The sequence below is a fragment of the Lepidochelys kempii genome, chromosome 6 (assembly GCF_965140265.1).
Source record: "Lepidochelys kempii isolate rLepKem1 chromosome 6, rLepKem1.hap2, whole genome shotgun sequence".
Taxonomy (NCBI): domain Eukaryota; kingdom Metazoa; phylum Chordata; order Testudines; family Cheloniidae; genus Lepidochelys; species Lepidochelys kempii.
In genome coordinates, this window is record NC_133261.1 from 25,312,429 (window position 1) to 25,335,434 (window position 23,006).

General features: G+C 42.3%; 1 protein-coding gene across 3 annotated transcripts in view; it reads left to right on the forward strand.

The window, feature by feature from the left end:
• The first annotated feature begins 720 nt into the window (after window positions 1-720).
• LOC140912580 (mucin-5B-like) overlaps window positions 721-23,006 on the forward strand; it is a 65,434-nt gene continuing 43,148 nt past the window's right edge. For 2 of the 3 annotated variants that reach the window (XM_073347195.1, XM_073347196.1), the window contains exons 1-13: window positions 721-826; window positions 2,477-2,732; window positions 5,740-5,854; window positions 8,304-8,391; window positions 12,022-12,164; window positions 12,638-12,866; window positions 13,426-13,551; window positions 14,579-14,696; window positions 17,814-17,952; window positions 18,547-18,648; window positions 20,137-20,206; window positions 20,418-20,555; window positions 21,244-21,408. In XM_073347195.1, the coding sequence (XP_073203296.1) occupies window positions 745-826; window positions 2,477-2,732; window positions 5,740-5,854; window positions 8,304-8,391; window positions 12,022-12,164; window positions 12,638-12,866; window positions 13,426-13,551; window positions 14,579-14,696; window positions 17,814-17,952; window positions 18,547-18,648; window positions 20,137-20,206; window positions 20,418-20,555; window positions 21,244-21,408 (1,771 nt within the window). In that variant the 5' untranslated portion in view covers window positions 721-744. Of the gene's footprint in view, window positions 827-2,476; window positions 2,733-5,739; window positions 5,855-8,303; window positions 8,392-12,021; window positions 12,165-12,637; window positions 12,867-13,425; window positions 13,552-14,578; window positions 14,697-15,268; window positions 15,295-17,813; window positions 17,953-18,546; window positions 18,649-20,136; window positions 20,207-20,417; window positions 20,556-21,243; window positions 21,409-23,006 lie in introns of those variants that run through there. The other variant, XM_073347197.1, reaches the window with a different exon arrangement.

Here is a 23,006-nt window from a genome sequence, read left to right on the forward strand (position 1 = left end):
AAGGCTAAATCATCCTCCTATCCCTGCAAAGCAAGGTTGAGACACATTTATATGGTAGGGGTAAGAAGTTTGCATTCTCTGTACTAACATTGCACCTGTTCTGTGGAAAGTCTACTTCAGTGTCCAGTGCAGCTAACCTGGCCCCTTTCACTTTTTAAAGTCCACCACTCAGCTGTCAATATTTTTTTCTTTAAATAAGCCATTGCTTTATGCCTGACCCTACAGTATTTTTTCTTCTGTTGCTCAGAAGTAGCCATCCAGCCAGCAGAGGGAGCATGTAATAATAACCAACAAACTGATCCTGAGGAAGAGCAATTCCACTGGTGTCTGAACAAAGGAGTAAAGGGACTGAATCAGGGCCATGAGTGCTTGTGTCCAATAAGTCACAATAAAAAGGAAGATGTTTGCCACGAAGAAAAAGACAAAACTGGAAGGGAAGAAAGAAACACCATTTTAAAGTATTTAAAAGGGGAATGGAAAAAGCTGCAGTGAATCCCCTCATGCTCATCCCCAAAGAATTAAATACCACAAAAACACGTGGTTGTCTTTTCAGAAGGTAATGTGAGCGCTCAGTCTTTTAAGCTTGAACCAGCGAGGGAATAATCAGTGAAGCTCCACCTTTCAGGGACTCTGCCATCAATGTTTTGTTCTCACGCCAAATTCCTGGACTATAAAACTGTGCCGATAAGCCAAGAAAAAAGCATTTCCCTGGGAGGTTTTTCAAGTTACCTCTTAGTAGGTGTGATGGGGAAAAAAAAGGGAGGGTCACTATGGATATTTTGCCTAATTTGGAGTTATTGCGAGAGCAAAACACCAGTGCAGATAGGTAAGAAAAATCTAACTCTGAAGTTGTTTGCTTAGATATTTACCTCTATTAAATAACAAATACAAATGTCAAATTAAAAAAACTTGGTTAGACTGAGATATATGTGCATGCTGTAAATCGCTTAGCACTGTGTATGTACACTACAAATGAACCTCATTTAAGTAATTAATTGTTTTTCTTTGCATTAAAAAGCAATTCATCTGCCATTCCATGGTTCCAAGATTAGTTGTTTAAAGAACAGATTTGCTGGACACAGTTTGTAATATAGAAAATGGTGACATCCTTTTTAATTGTCTGACTTTTATATAGTCTCTAGGGGAAATTTTTCTGCATGATGTCCCCCAGAGTTAATTGCCTGGTACCTGCACTGTAGTAGGGATTCTATTTTTCCCCCTACTGCACTGTTACCTTCTGATTCCTGGTTCTGAATGTCTCATAGCTTTCTGAGTTCATTTATTACACAAAGTTGATTGTGAATTCATGTGTTGGCTGCTGCAGGGTTAGTATTTCTAGCAACTCCACACCAACAAATGAGTAAAACCTACCTATTTTCCCTTGCCTCGTATGCAGAAAGGTGCTCTTTTATTCCACTCTACTCTAGTGTTACAAATGCCTATTACCAAATGCAATCTGTAAAAAAATACTGGCACCTTAGTGTGTTTTATTGATGCATCTTATTTAAATAAAATACATTTTGAATGCACCCCTGCTGATTCCCAGTTATGAATATTTCATAACATTTCAGAGTTCACAGAGTATGTTAAGGGCTGATTTTGATTTGATCTGTGATGTATATTGCTCGGTTAATATTACTGAAGGCCATCACACCAACAAATCAGGAAAACCGTCCCATTTTCTCCTGCCATTCCGCCAGGTAGGCAAAATGAGAGGCTTAAAGCATATTGCAGCAAAGTGTAATTTCCGTTAACGGAGAATTACACCAGTTTTGCTTAGCTTCGCAGTCTGAGGTTGTTTCTGAGACGTAGTTTCATACACAGTCAAAGAAAGTTTTGATGCGTAACTTTAGCATATGCAATTGAAAACTCGAGGGGTTCAGTCCTAAGTGGGGGATGAAGAAAAGGTGTCTCTAAGCATCACAAATTGGCTGCACAAGGGCCAAGGTTCTGGCCCAAAGTTTTTGAGATGGGACTGAGTTGTACTAGAAGTTGGAGGTCTATTTAAGGTCCAGCAAAAGTTTGTTTCTGGCATCCCTCTCAATGAAGGGAAATGTTTGCTGAGTCAATATTAGACACACTTCTGAATTTGAGTAACCTATGAAATGCAGTGTCGTTTAGAAAAGTTTTTAATTACAACGGGCATTTCTGAGTCTACTGCTGGAGGCAGCCATCTTGCTGAAAAGTGATGTTATCTGTGGCACTTGTTGGATGAGAGCCCGATAGAAGAGAGTGCAAACCAGTTTCCAACCTGCTTTAATACAGTTTAAGGGGAGGTTTACAGAGGCACCAAGAGCACTTAGGTACCTAACTCCAGCTGAAAGCCAATAAGAGTTGGATGCCAAAGTGCCATGGATGGCTGAAAATCTCCCCCTTAAATCTTTAAAGTGCCACTTCAATGGCAGGTGCTAGGCACTGTGTAAATAAAAGCCTCCAATACACACTGATAACATTACCCACCTATCTCTTTCTACAGTCCAGCGCCCTGCAGTCACCAGGAGTGAATGTTCAACTTGGGGCAGTTTCCACTTTCAGACATTTGACCATGTTAAATTCGATTTCCCCGGAATCTGCCACTATGTTTTCGCCTCGCACTGCAATGACAGTTACCAGGACTTCAACATCCAGGTCAGGCGTAGTGACAAAAATGGATTTCCAGTCTGCTTCACTGCGACCATTGATGGAGTGCTTCTAGAGGTGAAAGAGTCAGGCATCACAGTGAATGGACATGAGTAAGCAAACATTTATTGTTCTCTCTGGACTATGTTGTTTGTTCTCCCTTTTAAGTACACTCTTGTATATTAGCAATGCATTAATGACCCTTCTGGACTTGGCAGATTCATCAAAGGAAGGAATAAGACATTCAAAATGCCCCACATTATGCAATGTGTCTGTATACCAGGTGAGAGAGGTTTCAACCTGCACCCATCTGGTAGGTCAGCTTGTGCCACGAAGGATGAGGACTGACAGAGCTTGTACTGTAGTTTGTATCCTAGTTAGTGCAATTAAAGTCCTTCTGCCATTGAAAACTCTTAGAAAGTTATACAGGGACTGAGCCTTTGAGGTGCTGAACAATTTCTGTGAGCGCATCTCAGCTGCCACTGACCCTAATAGGAGATGAGGCACTCAGCACCTGGCAAGGGTTCCATTAGAGTTCATAGATGGTAAGGACAAAAGGGCCCCTTATGGTAATCTAGTTTGATTTTCTACATAACACATACACATTTCCATCCAATTTTTACTGCAGTGTGGGATTAGACTAGGGTGACCAAATGTCCCCATTTTATAGGGACAGTCCCGATATTCGGGCCTTTGGCTTATATAGGTGCCTAATACACCCCATCCTGATTTTTAAAACTTACTATCTGGTCAGACCCACTGTGATGGGTTGGATCACAGAAAACCCCTTGGGAAATGCCAACTGATGTGCTGAGACTACTTCTAACCCATTTTCCCTCCCAGCCCAGGACTCCACAACCTTGCCTTGTTTAAGCCAAACACGCTTGCCTGCTGCAAACACAGACCCAGGTCTGAACCACGTCCCCCAACAGCTGCAGGTTTAACTGAAAACAGCTTAAGAAGTGTTCCTGTCTCCAGCACTCAGATGCCCAGCTCCCAATGGGTCCAAATCCCAAATAAATCCGTTTTACCCTGTATAAACTCATAAATTGTTCACCTTCTATAACACTGATAGAGAGATATGCACAGCTGTTTGCCCCCCCCCCAGTATTAATAAGTAAAAAGTGATTTTATTAAATACAAAGAGTAGGATTTAAGTGGTTTCAAGTAATAACAGACAGAACAAAGTGAATTACCAAGCAAAATAAAATAAAAGTCTATGCCTAATACAGTAAGAAAGTGATTACAGATGAAACCTCACCCTCAGAGATGTTCCAGTAAGCTTCTTTTACATACAAGTCTCCTTCTAGTCTGGGTCTAGCAATCATTCACACCCCTGTGGTTACTGTCCTTTGTTCCAGTTTCTTTCAGGTATCATTTGGGGGTGGAGAGGCTATCTCTTGAGCCAGCTGAAGACAAAATGGAGGGGCTTAAATAGACTTTCTCTTGTGGATGGAGACCCCCTCCTCTCTTCTATACAAAATCCAGCTCCAGGATGGAGTTTTGGAGTCACATGGGCAATTCACATGTCCATGCATGACTCAGTTTTTACAGACAGCAGCCATTGCCCACATGCTATCTTGAATGTCTCCAGGAAGACTTCTTATGTGGATTGGAGTCTTCCGAGATCCATTGTCAGTTAAGTGTTTCTTGATTGGGCACTTAATTTGCACATTCCTTTCTCAAGAAGCTGACCAAATGCTTTACTAAGGCTACTTAAAATCAAACAAGTACACAGCCAATATTCATAACTTCAAATACAAAAATGATACATGCATACAAATAGGATGAATATATTCAGTAGATCATAACCTTTGTAGAGATATGTTACATGGCACATGTAGCATAAAACATATTCCAGTTATGTCATGTATACATTCATAAGCATATTTCCATAAAGAATTATGGGGTGCAACATCACATCCACAATTAGGTGATGATCAGAATAAGAATTGAAAGACTCTTCCACAACTAAAAGCTCAATTCAGAAACTGTCTTCTCCTATTATGAATTATACAAATATAGTATTCATATGGCATTTCACCTTAAATGGTAACCTGAAATGAACTGCTAGCACTCTGTGGAGCATGGGGTAAGTATGATCCATGCATGAACCACTACTAAATACATTGACAGCCACATGTAGAATGAGCTGAATTTTTTTGAATGATTTTTCAAGGGCAACCCCCTGTAAAGTGCATTGCCATATTCTAGCACAGAGATGTCAAGAGCATGGGCAAGGGCTACACCTAGCAGAAACACTCACACCCTCCTTGCCAAGCAAAGATGGAAAAAGTACTATTGGCTGCTGTTTCTTTCTAGACATCCAGAAGTAGTGGAACATAGGAAAGAGCCATTAGATTGCAAATCTTAGTGACAAAAGGCAGGTGCATCTCGTCAATCAAAGGAGAAAAAAATCTGCAATTTCTTCCAGTTATTTCTCCAACCAAACAACCTACCCTTCCTGTATTGCTAAATGAAATGGGGCACCAGCATGGTCCTGGTATGTAAGAGAGGGTCACACTGTGGAAAAGGTTGAGGAACCCCTGCTTTGTCTTACGTAGGCTGAGCATTTGCTAGCTATCCAAACTCCTTTCTCAGCCAGGCATGGGCAAAGTGAGAAACTATCATCTGGCTCAGATGCAAAAGCAATATAGATGGCACTGCAGGCCAAAGCACCTCTGTATGTCCCATACCTCTTAAAGACAGTGGAGAGAGAATAGAAACCTGTGGTACCTCACATGGGGGAGTCCCCAGGGCAGAGAAGCAATGCCCCCCCCAGTACTATGATATGGCTCCTCTTACTATCATGATGGATCTGATCCTCAGCTGGTATAAATCAGCATAGCTACACTGAAGTGAATGGAGTCAGTCAGTTTACACCAGCTGAAGATATGGCCCAGTATCAACAGGCTAATGGACAAAATACATTGCCTTGTGGATTAGGATTGGCAAACGGGCATACTGGACAAGATAAAAGAATGCATTGTGCATAAATGGAGACCAACCCTAACTTTTACATGAACATACTTATACCTTTCATTGCTTCAATTTGACTTCTTTTAATTTGATTTGGGCTCTATTTTATAGTTTGTTGGTTTTTTCTGCTCTGTTTTTTAGGATTCCACTCCCCTTCAGCTTGAAGAGCATTTTGATTGAAGACACCTGTACTTACTTCCAAGTCACATCCACACTTGGCCTGACTCTCAAGTGGAACTGGGCTGACACTCTCTTAGTATGAAGATCCAGTTAGTTGGTTTTCTTTTAGTGAATTTTAGTGCTGCTGAAAGGTGCTGGTTGACAGTCCTGGAGACTGTGGTTCTCTAATTATCCACATAATGGGTGCTTCAGAGATTTTTATTCCCTGCAACACAATTCAGAGAGTTAAAGAAGGGAATAGAACAGATAGAAAAAGATTGAAAAGTTGCTCATGTGGATAGAAGGCCAGCTTGGTATCCATATGGGAAAAGGTTCTACAGTCACATGCTAGTTCAAATTCTGATTTAGTCTGCTATTTGCCCTAGCCAGCAAGACGTAGAAGTGCTATGAAGTTTGCCTTTCAATCCAGTGGTGAAGAGGATAAGCCAATATCACTATCAAGTGACCAGAAGCTCATTCTCACCAGGGTTCCGCTGTTCCGTGAACATTTAGCATCCTGTCTAGAGTAGGACTGTAGTGCCTGAGATGGGGAGGGAAGAAGTTGCCCTACCATAGGATACTTGTATTATTGACCTAGCTGTGTAATATATTGCAATTAGTTGTTTATCTGGTAGGAATAGCAATTGTTAACTATTTTTCCTTTGAATTTGGACTGTCTCATATGAAATTCTGTTACAGGTTTATTACTAAACAATAATGTTGCAAATATGTCTAACATATATTTACATCTTATAATACATTCACTTGTATTTGCAAGTTTACATATATGTTGTAATCTGATTTCTCCCCCCACCCTTCTATTGGGGTGGATCACCTTCACTCCTTTGTTTGATGTAGTTGAGTTTATCTAAACCAGGGATCGGCAACCTTTGGCATGCGGCCCGTCAGGGAAATCCGCTAGTGGACGGGATGGTTTGTTTACCTGCAGCATCTGCAGGTTCGGCTGATCTCAGTTCCCACTGGCCATGGTCCACCATTCCAGGCCAATGGGAGCTGCGGGAAGCAGCATGGGCTGACGGATGTGCTGTCCGCTGCTTCCCGCAGCCACCATTGCCCTGGAGCGGTGAACCATAGCCAGTGGGTGCTGCCATTGGCTGAACCTGTGGATGCTGCAGGTAAACAAACCGTCCTGGTGTGCCAGTGGATTTCCCTGATGGACCATGTGCCAAAGGTTGCCAATCCCTGATCTAAACAGTTTCTAATTGGAGGAGCTTGGGTAAAGTACTCCTAATTATTTTCCTGGCTTCTTGATCTTAATTCAATAGATGTTTCATGAGCATTTTTTATGCTCAGTAATACTCAGAATTTGTCCATCCCTTTTTCTAATTAAGCTGCAAGTATATATGGTCCATTCTACAGCCCTTATTCAGCTTTTTACTCAGGTAGCTCTCCACTGAAATCAATGGGAATATCCCTGAAGAAAACTGAGGTCCAAATACTACTCTCAGCCACCTTGGTATAAATCTATAGTAACTATAGATAGTCCAGATTTACACCATGTGACTGAGGGCAGATGTGCCCCTTCTAGTAAGGACCTCAGGATTTGGGCCACAGAGTGTGTAATGAGAAAGGACTTGTTAAGACCAAATGTATATAATGAAGAAAGCAACATTTTATATTTAACTGAGTCTTCATACTTTAAAGGTATTGAAGCAAATTATGTACTGTGACAGGGTCGGACCAGATGGCTATAGGAGAGTAATAGAAGGCAGATATATTAGCCCCAGGCTAAGTAGGTCCCCTTTCCCCGGGTAAGGTAACAGGGAAGATTCCAGAACAATCAGAAACCTTCTGGAGACAATTAAGACAGGCTAATTAGAACTCCTGCAGCCAACCAAGAAGCTGCTAGAATCAATTAAGGAAAGCTAATCAGGGCACCTGGGTTTTAAAACGGAGCTCACTTCAGTTTGTGGTGTGCGTGTGAGGAGCTGGGAGCAAGAGGCACTAGGAGCTGAGAGTGAGAATGTGGACTGTTGGAGGACTGAGGAGTACAAGCATTATCAGACACCAGGACGAAGGTCCTATGGTGAGGAAAAAGAAGGTGTTGGGAGGAGGCCATGGGGAAGTAGCCCAGGGAGTTGTAGCTGTTGTGCAGCTGTTCCAGGAGGCACTCTAGACAGCTGCATTCCACAGGGCCCTGGGCTAGAACCCGGAGTAGAGGGCGGGCCCGGGTTCCCCCCAAATCCTCCCAACTCCTGGTCAGACACAGGGGGAGTCGATCTGGACTGTGGGTTCAGAAAAAACGACCAAGCTGAGGGCTGCCATGAAGCTCCAAGGCGAGCAAATCCGCCAATAAACGCAAGACTCACCAAGGTAGAGCTTTGTCACAGTACATTAAATAATGCTCCAAAAAATTAATAGCTAAACACTAAAGGAATGTGGCTCAGCTGTTTGTTTAGAGAGTTTCCTTTTGTTCAGACATACCATTCAACGTTTTCACAAGATAGAAGAAATTTGACACCTTAGTGCTTTTCCACATTGAACCACTTAAAACCCTGATCTTCCTGTTTGTTTTTATTTTGTAGCTGGACTTGGAAGATACATACAAGGGGAAAACATGTGGTCTGTGTGGGAACTATGATGGCAATGAGAAGAATGATTTGCATTTGAATGGTAGGAATTGGATATTATGTGTTCCCTAGAGTTTTATGAAGCATGATACAAAACCTAAAAAAACATTTTCATCTGGTTTGCTGAAAGGTACCCTGATATACACATTTTGACAAACCTAGGGTGACTTCTGAGAAACCTAAGGCTGATTCATGATTCTCGGGGGGTTGCAAACCTGAAAAGATTCACATAAAAACCCCATTGAACCAAAGTTAAATGCAGACCTCTCATATTGTACCACTACCATATTTAGGGTTGCCAACTTTCTAATAATATAAAACGGAACACCCTAGCCCCACCCCTTCCCTGAGGCCACGCCCCCATTCACTTCATTCCCCCTCCCTTGGTGGCTTGCTCTCCCCTACCCTCACTTGCTTACACTGGGCTGGGGCAGGGGGTTGGGGTGTAGGAGGGGGTGCGGGATCTAACTGGGGATATGGGCTCAGGGGTGGGGACAGAAATGAGGGGTTCAGGGTGTGGGAGGGGACTCCAGGCTGGGGCAGGGAGTTGGGGTGTGGGAGGGGATGAGGGCTCCATCTGGGGGTGTGGGCTCTGGGGTGGGGCTGGGGATGAGGGGTTTGGGGTGCAGGAGGGGGCTCTACATTTCGGGGGGCTCAGGGCTGTGGCAGGGGGGTGGGGCTCAGGGTCAAGGCACAGGCTTACCTCGGGTGGCTCCCAGTCAGCGGCGCAGCAGAGCTAAGGCTGGCTCTCTGACTGTCCTGGCTCCACACTGTGCCCCAGAAACGGCCAGCAGCAGGTCCAGCTCCTACGCAGTGGGGCCAGGAGGCTCCATGCAGCTCTCTTGCCCGCAGGCACCCCCCCCCCCCAGCTCCCATTGGCCATGGTTCCTGGCCAATAGGAGTGTGGAGCCAGTGCTTGGGGTGGGGGCAGCACATGGAGTGCCGTGGCCCCCCTGCCTAGGAGCCGGACCTGCTGGCTGCTTCTGGGGCACAGTGTGGTGCCAGGAGAGGTAGGAACTAGCCTTCATTAGACCTGCAGCATCGCCGACCGGACTTTTAATGATGCTGACCGGAGGCGCCAGGATCCCTTTTCGACTGGGTGTCCCGGTAGAAAACTGGACACCTGGCAACCCTAAATATTTCCCCTTGACAGTAATAGGTTCGAAGGTAGTTGCACTTTCATAGTAGGGATGGGTAGATGTTCCTTCCCTGACAAGTCTTCACATTTTCATGCTCTTACAATTGGGAACCAGTGTGATTTTGCATTTGTATATTGTTAAAAATAATCAACAGTGATCCATACTTTCCGGAAACTTCAGTGAGCTGAGGATAATGTTTGCAAAAACCATAGTGCAAGCTACTGTGCTGGAAAGAGGCCAATGCAACCCTCAACTCTGGCCCCTATGCTCCCTCTGCTTCTGAAAATGGAGGGGAGCCTGCACCCCTGGATCAGTACAGAAGGGGAGCAGCAGGGGGAGCATCCCCCGGCATCATGCTCCACTCCTGGATGTTCCTCAGGTTTGGGCTTTGCAGGTGGAGTTCCCAGGAGGATTCTTTTCCCTGCCAATATCTTTGCAGGAAGCAAATAGAGTCTTCATTAACTTAAAGTTCATGCCCTGCGGTAGTTCCAGGGGCACACAGTGATTGGGGAAGCCCCTTGCAGTATGGCTCCTGCAGGAGCCATGCTATCTGAGGCCTGCAGCTACTCATGGGACCGAACAGCACTGAAGAGGCAAGGGTAGGGTTGCCAACCCTCCCTGTTTGGATGGGAATCTCCTGGAATCGGGCTCAACCTCCCAGAGGCTACTGAAGCCAAAGCAGGAGATTTTAGGTTGCTAAAAGTCCGGCGGCGCAGCGGGGCTAAGGCAGGCTCCCTACCTGGCTTGGCGCCGCGCTGCTCCTGGAAGTGGCCAGCATGTCCCTGCAGCCCCTGGGGGTAGGGGGTAGGGGGCTCCGCACTCTGACCCTGCCCTGAGTGCTGAATCCACAGCTCTCATTGGCCAGGAACTGTGGCCAGTGGGAACTGCGGAGGCGGGGTGCCCACAGGCAGGGGCAGTGCCCACAGGCCTTGAGGCATCCCTCAGGGGCTGCAGGGATGTGCTGGCTGCTTCTGGGAGGGGCCTGCCTTAGTCCTGCTGTACCACCGACCGGGAGCCGCCCGAGTTAGGGACCACCCAGCCGGAGCCTGCACCCCTCACTGCCTCTCGCACCCCAACCCCCCGCCCCAGCCCTGAGTCCCCTCCGGCACCTAAACTCCCTCCCAGAGCTTGCACCCCCACCCTCTCCTGCACCTCACCCCCCTGCCCCGGGCTAAGCCCAGAGCCCCCTCCCATGCTCTGAACCCCTCAGCCCCAGCCCAGAGCCCACACCCCCTCCTACACCCCAATCCCCTGCCACAGGCTAAGCCCTGAGCCCCCTCCTACACTCTGGACCCCTCGGCCCCAGCCCAGAGCCCACTCCCCCTCCCGCACCCCAATCCCCTGCCCCAGCCCAGTGAAATTGAGTGTGGGTGGGGGAGAGCAAGCGACAGAGGGAGGGGGGATGGAGTGAGCGGGTGGGGTCTCAGGGAAGGGGCGGGGCAGAAGGCAGGGCAAGGGTTTTTGGGTTTGTGTGGTTAGACAGTTGGTAACCCCAAGCAATGCCCCTCTCTGTGGTAGCACTGTGCCTCCATTGGATCCTGAGGGATCTGCATGTTTTGGGGCTAGAACACCCCAATCTCCTTCCATGGGAAGGGAACATCCCTTCCCCCTGACTGAAGGAATTCAACAGAAACTCTGAGTTGAAACCGAGTGTTACCTAGACACAAAAGCTAGAGTGGTTGAGCAAAATACCTTCGTCATAGCACTGTTCTCCAAACCATTTTTAATTAGGAAATAAAGGGTTATGTCTAAACAACATTACTTTCAAATCCATTCTGGGCCCACACTGCACATTGACAGCATCGGCAGTGCTCACAGCCTGGATCAGCCAAAACCTTGTGCTGCTGATAGCTCCTGGGTATGTGAGAAATGTGAGGATTTCAACTGCACTCAGTCCCTGAAAAGGGGAGAAATGAAAGGAACCCTACGTGTACCCGTTACCAGACTTACATAACCCTATCAGGCTGATGTGGGGAACTTCAGGATTCTGGGTAAAACTTTCAACAGCACCTCAATTCCATTTTCAGAATTGCCTTAGGAGCCTAAAGACAAAAGGTTCACAATGGCCTACGTGATTTAGGGACCAAATTTACATTACTTTCCAATGGGACTCAGTCATGTAGGACCATTTTGAAAATTTCACCTTAAGTCTCACTGAAAGTCAATGAGACTTAGGCACCTAAGCCACTTAAATACTTTTGACAGTTTTACCATTTAGTTCAAATAGGCACTTAAACAGTTGAAACCCCTTAAGACTGATGACCTTTAAGTGAAAGATCAAAGTTCACTTTTAAAAAAAAAGACTTACCAGTTCCTAATAAAAGTGTTCCTTATTTCAGGATTCTAACTCAATAGGAATGATGTAAATCTGTCAGTCCCTATATTTCAAGTGTCTGGGTTATATTAAATAATTTGGGTAAAGAACATGTTGCCCTAGAGCACAATAATTAAATATGTCTTCACAATACAGAAGCAGAGCTGAAGATCGGTTCTGCATCTGATTGGTATTCAGGATGAACTTGGGAATTTTCCAGGTTATAAACTACTCCCGAGGCAGTTTGGAAACCTTCACAAAGTAGAGGAGCCTACAGAAAAGTGCCCTGATGTAGCTGAAGATGAAGATGCCAAAAACCATAAAGGTCACGTTCATCATCAAAAAAATAAATGTAGTAAATATGTAAGTGTGTGCGGCCAGTGTCACAGTAAGTATAAACTTCCCTGAAATACAATAAAGTACAATTCCAGAGGTTATCTTGAGGCAAATATTATATAAACAATGTTCAAAGAATTAAAATTCTTCAGGAATCCAAACATGAATCAGAGCCCAAAATGAAGTTGTAAGAATCTGCTGTTATAGCATTACAGATGTTTATAGTGGAAAAACGCACATGAGTGAATTACAGCCTCCAGTCCAAGAAGAACAGCAAATGAGCACATCAGATGTCTGGCAGGCCTTTTCTGTGGGCTTAGTGATCATGGGATAGATCCTCAGCTGGTGTAAATCAGCATAGCTCCGGAGAGTTCATTGAAGCTAAATGATATGATGGTCTCTTCTGGCCTTAAACTCTCAGACTCTGTAAGTCAATGGAGCTACGCTGAAGATCAGGCCCCAAGTTAAGATGTGGATTATTCCTTTTTCTTTCATTATAGATATCAAAATGCAAGAAACTCCTAGCCCATCTTGGGAACTGTTCCAGAGTGGTTGCTTTTGATGACTATGTAGCCACCTGCACTGGAGACATGTGCATCTGTGCAAAGAATTCTTCTTCTGATTCTGCTTTGGTTTCCAGCTGCATATGCAGTACCCTTAGCCAGTATTCCCGAGACTGTGTCCTGAACGGGGGAATCCCTGGGAAATGGAGAACCAAAGATCTTTGTTGTAAGTAACTACAGAATTTGAATTCAGTAACCAATTCAGTTGGCATCCAAGAAAAAATTTATATATCCTTAGCAGTATTTATCAGAGAAGGAAACTGCAGTGTTCCTTTTAATGTGTTTTATAAGAGCTTCTGAAATTATGTACTTTCATAAAATTCTCTGTTTAGAATGATTATTCCAAGAATTGAGCAAGTTAACTAAAGATTAATAATGCAGGTATTTAGTCCAAGCTTCTGAGTGTGTGTGATGATCATCTGCCTGACAGAGCATGGTACAACAGTGAGTACTTCATTTTGAGAGTGAGTAAACAGTGAATCATTAGTGTAAATAACATTACAGTCTATAATGCCCTCCAATTTAAAAACTGCGAGAGCTGTTGGCTCATAAAACCAAAGTAACCATATACTTAACTGGTTCCTAAAGTGGATAAAATTATACTAATGCTCTGGATAGAACATTTTATAACCAAGATTGTTAGTTTCCTTTGGAAAATGATAAACCACATTTAGAACATTGATTTAGTACATTACCCTCTACAACTGCTTCATTTGGGTTTGCAGTCCAAGAATGTCCAAATAACCTGGAATATATGGAATGTGGAAACCCCTGTGCCGACACATGTGCCAATCCAGAGAGGAGCAAGATTTGTAAAGCCCCATGTACTGATGGTTGCTTCTGCCCTGCTGGTAAAGTAGCATCCTTCTTATAACAGGCCCTGCTTATCAAGGGACTAATGAGGAGATACCTCTTGTTGTTCAGTGAAAGGCATTTTTCTTCATTAAAATGTGAACCTACTTAAATAAAACTGTAGACAGAATTTTACATTCCTATGTCTGGAAAACTTGTAAGTAGATAGATAATAGTTTGTGTCTTACAAGTTTGCATGAATTATCCCAGGCAGTCATGGAATATCCAGTATTGACTGATGACTAGGGATGAACCAACAGTTTCTTATAACAGAAGAATGGATTAATGTAAAGACTGGTTTGAATTACATCTCTTTCTCCTGGTCCAGTCCTCTAAAGGATCAGGTTCATTAAAATGGAAAGGAAGACAGGAGGGTCACTGGTGTAGAACCAGAGAAAAAGGCAAGCTCTGGTTGGGGAAGGAGCATGGAAGGAAAACCTGTCTCAATGGGGAGAATATAGGCAGAGAAATGTTGTGTGAGCCTGGATGGGTAGTCAGGCACCTCCATGGTTTCAGTTAAGATTTCGATTTGTGTCCAAATCACTGGGAACTTACTCTTCCTGAAGTCAAATACAAAAAATGTGTGTGCAGATGCAGGCTTGCACATAGATAACTGGAGGCTGGCTTGCGGCCCTGAAGTTCTTTTCTGATTTCTGAACCAGTATTAGAAATGGATGGAGTCTGGATCATAATCTTGCATTTGGCCCTTTACAATAGTGCCACACATGGTGTCACTTTTCAGCAAGGTGACAATACACAGCCTCATGGGATCAGAAATGCACATTGCAATTAAAACCATTTGCACTTTAGCCATGGTGAGAAATGCCTCCTATCAGCTAACAGATGAACTTTCAGAATGCTACAGACAATGACCAAAAAGACATTATTTTCCTTTAAAACATATTCACCCCAAGCCAGACCTGCAGAAATGTCCAAGTATGATGTATTGTGTTTTCTTACTTTTTCAATTTTCTTCAGTGTCTTTCCCCACTTAAGAACTATTAATTAGCCAGTGTTTCTGAACAGGGACTATTCTTGATGACATGAATGGCAACAAATGCATCCCCATTGACACCTGTCCATGCATGTTTCAAGGCAAAGTCTATGCAAGCGGTGGGTCCTACTCTACGCCTTCGCAAAACTGGTATTGTTACAATCCTAATTATATTCATGTAGCAAATGCATTTATTAGTAAGCACTGATGAGTTAAATGTCATTGTCTCCACACCCCGGTCCTAATATTTGTCTTAACTAAAGATAGTACTGATACAAAACTTAGGATCTGATCACCACCACCCACTGTCAGAGTGAGATCTGAACATCATGTAGTTTTGACATTAGTTTGGAGTCATTTGCAGATACTGAACCCGAGACTTCAGAATCTGAAAGCATGAGCCTCCCCTGTCTGAGATCAAGGATCAGGTCTGTTAGCTTGGAGGCATTAGCTGACTCAAACTTCTATGTGGTCTAGTCACTATGGTGGGACAGTTACACTGTGTTAGTGTGGGTTGCATTCACAATTAGTTCCTATAGAAATAATGGTCTGCTTCAAAACCCTGGATTTAAACCCCCCTGAATGTTGAGAATGTGTTGGTCTGGGTCCAAACTTTGCAGCTTGAGCCAATCTCTAGTCTTCACCTTAGAAGGTTTTCACTGAAGACCTGTCATGTATGCTGTTTGCCAGTTTTCATTTTACTCTTTTGTTCATCATTCTAGAGTCCATTGAGAAGCTCAACAAACAGGTTTGTTTTTCCTGCTGGCATTGTCTTTTCCTATTTGCAAAATTTCCCTTTATCCCTAGTTCCTCATGAAGTCCAAGCAATATGCCCATGTTTTGCTGGTTTCCTTATATGTGCATAGCTTTAAGAATGAAGGTTGCCTGTTATCTTGAGTTCTCCATACCTGCTGAACAGCTGCATCTGCAGCACAAAGTAGTGTAGGTCCTGCATACAGACTCTTTTATGTTCTCTGCAACACTGGGGAAAGAAAGCTATTGATTTAGAATCTGTAAGATATTTCTCAACTAATTATAACATCCTGGGTTTTGAAATAGTCAGTGTCCCTTTCAAGGGCCTGAATTAAAGCCCATTGAATTAAAGGAATCATAGCAGTGTTGGGCTGGAAGGGACCTCAACAGATCATCTAGTACATCCGTGTGCACAGAGGCAGGACCATGTATACCTAGATCATCCCTGGCGGGTGTTTGTCTAACCTGTTCTTAAAAGCCTCCAATGGTAGTAATTCCACAACCTCCCTGGGCAACCTATTCTGCTATTTAACTATCTTTATAGTTACAAAGTTTTTCCTAATATCTAACCTACGTCTCCCTTGCTGCATATTAAGTCGATTACTTCTTGTCCTAACTTCAGTAGACATGGAGCACAATTAGTCACTGGCCTCTTTATAGCAGCCCTTAACATATTTGAAGACCATTATCAGGTCCCCCCTCAGGCTACTTTTCTCAAGATTAAACATGTCTCCAGTGTGTCCACATCTTTCTTAAAGTGCGGTGCTCAGAACTGGACAGAATACTCCAGAGGAGGCCTCACCAGTGCCAAGTAGAGCAAAACAATAACCTCTCATTTCTTATATATGACACCCCAGAATGACATTAACCTTTTCCACAGCTGCATTACATTGTTGGCTCATATTCAGTTCACTGTGATCCGCTATTACCCCCAAACCTTTTTCTGCAGTACTACCACCTGGCCACTTATTCTCCATTTTGTATTTGTGCATTTGATTTTTTAATCCTAAATATAGTACTTTGCACTTGTTATTGAATTCCAGCTTGGTATTGTCTGCAAACTTTGTGTGCGCGCTCTATGCTATTATCCAAATCATTTATGAAGATATTGACTAAAATCAGGCAGAGGACAGATCCCTGCAGATATTTTTTTCCAGCTTGACTGGGAACTGTTGATAACTACTCTCTGAGTACCGTTTTCCAACCAGTTATGAACCCACCATATACAGTAGGTTCATCTAGCTATATTTTCTTAGTTTGCTTATGAGACAGTCATGAGAGACTTCATCAAAATCAAGATGTATCATGTCTACTGCTTCCTCCCTATGCACTAGCCCAATAACACTGTCAAAGAAGGAACGTAGGTTAGTTTGGCATGATTTGTTCTTGACAAATCCATGTGGGCTATTATTTATTCAGCCTATTATCCTTCAAGTGCTTACAAATTGATTGTTTAATCATTTGTTCCAGTATCTTTCCAGGTATAGAAGTTAGGCTGACTAGTCTGTAATTTCATAGGTCATCTTTGTCCCCCTCTGTGAAAGATAGGTGCTATGTTTGCCCTTGTCCTGTCCTCTGGGATCTCACTTATCCTCCAAATAGCACTTGAAGATAATGGTTAATGATTCCAAGATTGCTTCAACTAGTTCTTTAAGTACCCAAAGTGAATTTCTTTCTATTAATTTCAGTAAGCTTTTATTCTTTCAGGGCCTGATGATGCAAAGCCTTATACATTTGGGAGGAGCATTGCATTGAATTGGTAGCTGAGTAACAAACTAACTAGAGCTGGTCTGAAACTTTGCATTGAAATATTTTTCCAACCGAATATGCCATTGTGGATAGAAACTGACACATTGTTTAAAAAATGTGTCAATTGTCTCTGACATTCCAGTGGCAAAATAATATTTCTAAATTTAAAAAAATATTGTTTCTGAAATTTTTGTTTGGGGAGTTCCAAAGCTTTGTTTCAGGGAATTCTGAAATTTTATTCAAACTGTTTCATTACAACATGACAAGAAAACTATTTGGTCTAGAAAGGAAGATAATCAATCAATCAATCAATCAATCAACCAGTATTAAGTAGCGGCTGCAACTGATTATTTTAAAAATGAAATGAAATAAAAGTAATAGACTATTTCAATCATTATAGTCTGTCACATTATGATGTGTGAGTTTTACACTAGTGCATGTTATGAAGTAATGTAAAAATAAAAAATATTATAAAATAAAATAAAATTCAAAACAAAATTTCAGAATTCCAAAATGAAATTTTTCCAATTTGGAATTTCTGTTTGGCAGGAAATTTTGAAAATACTTGTTTTTGTTCTGATTCAGAATGGATACAAATTTCAAAATGTTGAAATTTCCGATGAAATGGAAATTCTAAGTTTCAGCCAGCTCTACTCACAAGAGGAAGAAGATGTGACTGATTTATACAGACATCTGAAGTTTTGGACACAGATGATATCTCGTTACATGTATTCCGGTTATAACTGTTCCTGGTTTTTTTTATAGTACCTGTGCTGGGGGCCAATGGGTTTGTGTATCTCTGCCTCTTTCTGGAAATTGCAACGTGAAGGGAGGATTCCACATTACTACGTTTGATAACAAAGAGTTCATTTTTCATGGCAATTGTCATTATGTCTTAGCTAAGGTATGAAAAATAGCTTCTTTAATTTCTCAATCTATTTAGGATAAAAAGTTAAGCTATGTTAGAGCTTTATTGCCTAATTTGCTCAGATGGCTCCTAATCTAACAAAGCACTTCAGCATGTGCTTAACTTTTAAGCATGAGTGGTCCTATTTGTTACCTCGTAACTCTGGATCCCATCTGCTCTGTGCTTATCAGTGGGTCCTTTCTGCATCAACACATTTTAAATAAGTTTTAAAAAATATTTATTTTTCTAGTGGACCTATTAGCCTAGATTTCCTCACTTTGTCCTGGTGGACAATTGTCTGGCAAAGGAAGGTGGATGAGCTGGCCTCTTCTTCTCCAAAGACCCACCTCCAAGTAGCCCTTGAAAAATAGATTAGTAGCAGATACTGAAGGAATGGACCATAAGGGAAAGGTTAATGGGCATGGTTTTGAAAGTGGGAGTGAAAGATAACATTTTGCAATTGTAGTTGGCATGCCTGGGTCCTTTCCCATTTCCCTGTAAATGTTTTAGGGATCTATTCTCCCCACTGCTTGCTTCTTCATTATATGATAGAAAATGGTTCACATACCTGTTTTTCTGGCTTCTTTTCAGGACATTGGCAGCAGCTTTGTGGTTGTTGGAGAGATCATTCAGTGTGGGATATCAAGCACTATGACTTGCCTGAAGAATGTATTAGTCACATTAAGAGCCCTTGTAAGTCATTGGTAACTACTTAGGTTAAAAAGAAATGTAAGGACCAGGAAAGATCATCTGGCCCACCATGCCTGCACTTTTTCGGTTAAATGTTTGTAATATTCCCCTACAAAATCAGAGCTCCATTGTGCTAGGCTCTGTATAAAAACATAGGAAGAGGCAGTCCTTGCCCCAAAGATTTTACAGTCTAAACAGACCAGACTGATGAAGGTTGGGAGAGGGGATGTAGTATTGTCCGATTTGATAGATAACTGTGGAACACAGAGACTGAGTTAACTCAAAGCCACACAGCAAGTCTGTGGGAGAGACAGGAACCAGACATAGATCTCATGAGTCTCTGTCAGGTTCCTTGATCACAAGACCATTCTTTCTCTAACTCGCATGCTTTTTGATAATCCACATACTCTCCTACTACAGGAACAAATCATTGAGGAATTATTGAATTCATTTGTACTTTTTGCTTCAATTATGTTTCCTGGGAACTTCCTCCAAACTAAGTCAGGCAACTCTTATATACATATATGGGGTGGGGGTAAGGCAGAGCCACCAAAAACAAATCTGAAGTATCACCACCCTTGCAGCATTCCTTCTTGACTGTTTTGAAGGGAAAAGGGAAAGGGGCTTGAATTCAGTTTTATGGGTCTCCTCTGGTAATGTAAATCAGCCTAGCTCCATTGAAATTCATGGTGTTACACCACTTTACACCAGCTAAGGATCAGGTCCATATGTTTACCAGCTTAGTTCTACAGAAATCCTCTGTTTTCTCCTAGGTTTCTAACTTTTGAGATTCTGCCTCTTGCATTTTTCACAGTGGTAAGAGGTTCAAAAAGGATCTCTATCAGTCTTTGCAGTCCTTTTCATAATTTTGAGTATTTCTACTTCAAAAACATCTCCTCTTTTCCAAGAAATAAAAAGAAGCCCAGGTCCCTTATAACTTTCTTATCAATAAGATTCTTGAGACCTGACAGTACCTTTGTTACCTTGTGCTGTATCTGCTATAATCTCCTTTGCGGAGTACAGTCACCATAACAGCACATCGTTTTCCAGATGGAAGGCCTGATCCCGCTCCCCCTTTAGCCTATGGCAAAATTCCAATTGACTCCTCTGGGAACAGAATCAGGCCTGATGTCTGCACAGTGCTCTGAAGATGTAAATTTCCCCTAAGTAAATTTCCTCTATTGTCCTCAAAAAAGTTAAGTGAGACACATGCTGTCGAGGATATTGCTTAGGGTATGGGTTCTCTTTTTTTCCAGTACAGCTCTCAGAATTTTTGAGTGTTGCTGCACAGATCCCTGGACCACACCATTCACCAGATAATATCAAACTGTGTTATGGGGCGGAGGAGTCTTCAATGGTATTGATTTATTAAAGACCCTCCCTTCTGTAAGCAAGTTTCGAAGGCTGAAGCATGTCAGAATGTGACACCAATTCCATCCCTTTCTTTGATATTTGATTGTCATTGTGGCATATTTCATTTTCCATTTGCAGAATATCCGACTCTGTTCCTGTGGAAACGTCTATATCAATAATTTCATTGCGGTGCTGCCAATAACTAGAGGTAAGTGTTCCTTCTTCAGTGTTCACATCTGCCCCAGGTTATCCCACAGCTGCCTGCTGCAGGGTTCTTGCACCTTCCTCTGAAGCATCTGTTTCTGGCCACTGTCTGTTCAGTGAGCAAGCAAATGGAGGTGTACATTTGTAGTCCACTCTTCACATATATGCAGATTTGTGCATATTTTCTTGGTAAAGATATATTTATGTATTTTTAGATGGCATCACTATCTTCAGACCCTCTACATTCTACATCAACATCTTGACCTCATTGGGAGTACAGATTCAAGTGCAAATAAAACCCATTATGCAGCTCTTCATAACAGTGGATGACTCTTACCAAAATCATACATCTGGTACAGTATATTATGCTCTTGATGTCTACCCATATTATAATGGTACATCCACCACCCTTCCTGTCCAAATTACTTGCTTCCATTTTGACCTTAATGAATTGATAGCCATATTGAAATACCTTGCATGCCTCCAATAAAAACTTAAAGTCTAGGTAGAATTGACTAAATCCTTCCACTCTGCTGAGGTAGATAAATTGAATTTCATATTGTGTGGTATGTGAGAATCTTTTGAATTATTAGACTATAAAGGAAAACTGGTTAAGATATTGGGCCAGGACTCAAGGGATGTGGATTAGATTCCTATATTTTCGACAGACTTTCTGTTACACCCTGGAAAAGTCATTTGACCTCTCAGTACCTCTGTTTCCTGCCTGTAAAAAGGGGTAATATTCTGTTTCTCCAACGTTTTTTGCCATTTCTTTAGTCTGTAAGCTCTTTGAGACAGGGACAGTCTCTCACTGTGTGTATGTACACCACCAGTCTCTGTTGGGACTCCTTGGTGCTACTGTAGTATAGATAATAAAAATTATACCTTTAAAAAAGTGTACTGTGTGAACATTAAATATGCCAAGCAAGACAAGTCTCCTACTTCCTGGATAGAAACCTAGAGCACCAGAGAGCTAAGCTCATCCCTCTAAATCTCAAAACCCTATTTATACCATTTGATTGTGATTTATCCCCCACCCAGGTCTTTGTGGCAATTTCAACAACATCCAGATTGATGACTTTCGAACAATTAGTGGAGTTGTGGAGGATTCAGCTTCAGCCTTTGGTAACTCATGGAAGACTAGGGGCAGCTGTCCTGATGTTGAAGACAACTTTGAGGACCCTTGTGCAAACAGTGTGGACAAAGGTACTTATTCTCACTGATGTTCCAGAGCTAAATGTCTGTTGTATTTTGGGTAGCCTATAATGCTTTAGAAAACTTTTAACCAGGGAGTTTATGGTCACAAGAGCTTCCTGTCTTCCAGTGCTATTAGAAGAGAGAACACAATGGTTTCTTCTGGAAGTGGATATAACCTAAAAAGTTTGTTCTTCCATGTTTAAAAGGTGGTAGTTTTGTTTTTAAAACAGAACAAATATACTAATGCAGAAAGATGTGGCACTTTCCATTTGATTTGATCACTGATTAATTTGAACCCCAAAGAAGGTGTATTAGACTAAAGAACATTAAAGACTAAAAATATATTGTTATTAACATTATGCTCCATATCTTCTGCTGATATAAATTGGCATAGCTCCACTGAAATCAGTGGAACTACACCATACTACACTAGTTGAGGATCTGGCCCGATGAGCCTCACAGAATCATAGAAGTGTAAGACTGGAAGGGAACTTTGTAAGTCATCTAGTCCAGTCCCCTGCACTGAGGCAGTTCTAAGTATTATCTAGACCATCCCTGAGAGGAGTTTATCTAACTTGTTCTTTAAAACCTTCACTGATGGAGATTCCACAATCTCCCTAGATAATTTGTTTCAGGCTCAACTACCCTTACAGTTAGGAAGCTTTCCCTAATGTCTAACCTAAATTTCCCTTGCTGCAATTGAAGCCTATTACTTCTTGTGCTGTCCTCAGTGGGTAAGGAAAAGAATGTATCACCCTCCTCTTTATAATAACCCTTTAAGTGTTTGAAGGCTTTTATCATATCCCCTTGCAGTCTTCCCTTTCCAGACTAAGCAAACCCATTTGTTTCAGTCTTTCCTCGTAGCTCATGTTTTCTAGACATTTTATAATTTCTGTTGCTCTCTTCTGGACTTTCCAATTTGTCCACATCTTTCCTGAAATATGGCGCCCAGAACTGGACGCTATAATCCAGTTGAGGCTTTATCAGTGCTGAGCAGAGTGGGAGATTTATTTCTCATGTCTTGCTTTCAACACTCCTCCTAATACATCCCAGAATGATGTTGGCTTTTTTTGCAACAATATTTCATTGTTGACTCATATTTAGTTTGTGATCCACTGTAACACACAGATCCTTTTCTGCAGTATGTCTTCCTAGGTGGTCATTTCCCATTTTGTATTTGTGAAATTGATTATTCCTTCCTAAGTATAGAACTTTTCATTTGTTCTCACTGAATTTCATCCTATTTAGTCAGACCATTTCTTCAGTTTGCCAAGATCATTTTGAATTCTAATCCTGTTCTCCGAAGCATTTGTAACCCCTTCTAGCTTGGAATCATCTGCAAACTTTATAAGTGTACTCTCTATGGCATTAACCATATAATTTATGAAGATATTGAACAGAACCAGACACAGGACAGATCCAGGCAGGACCCCAGATGATATGACCTTCCAACTTGACTGGAAACCATTCAGTACAACCAGTTATGCATCCACCTTATACAGTAGGTTCATCTAGGCTATATTTCCCTAGTTTGCTCATGAGATGGTCATATGAGACAGTATCAGAAGCCTTACTAAAGTTGAGATATATCACATCCAGTGCTTTCC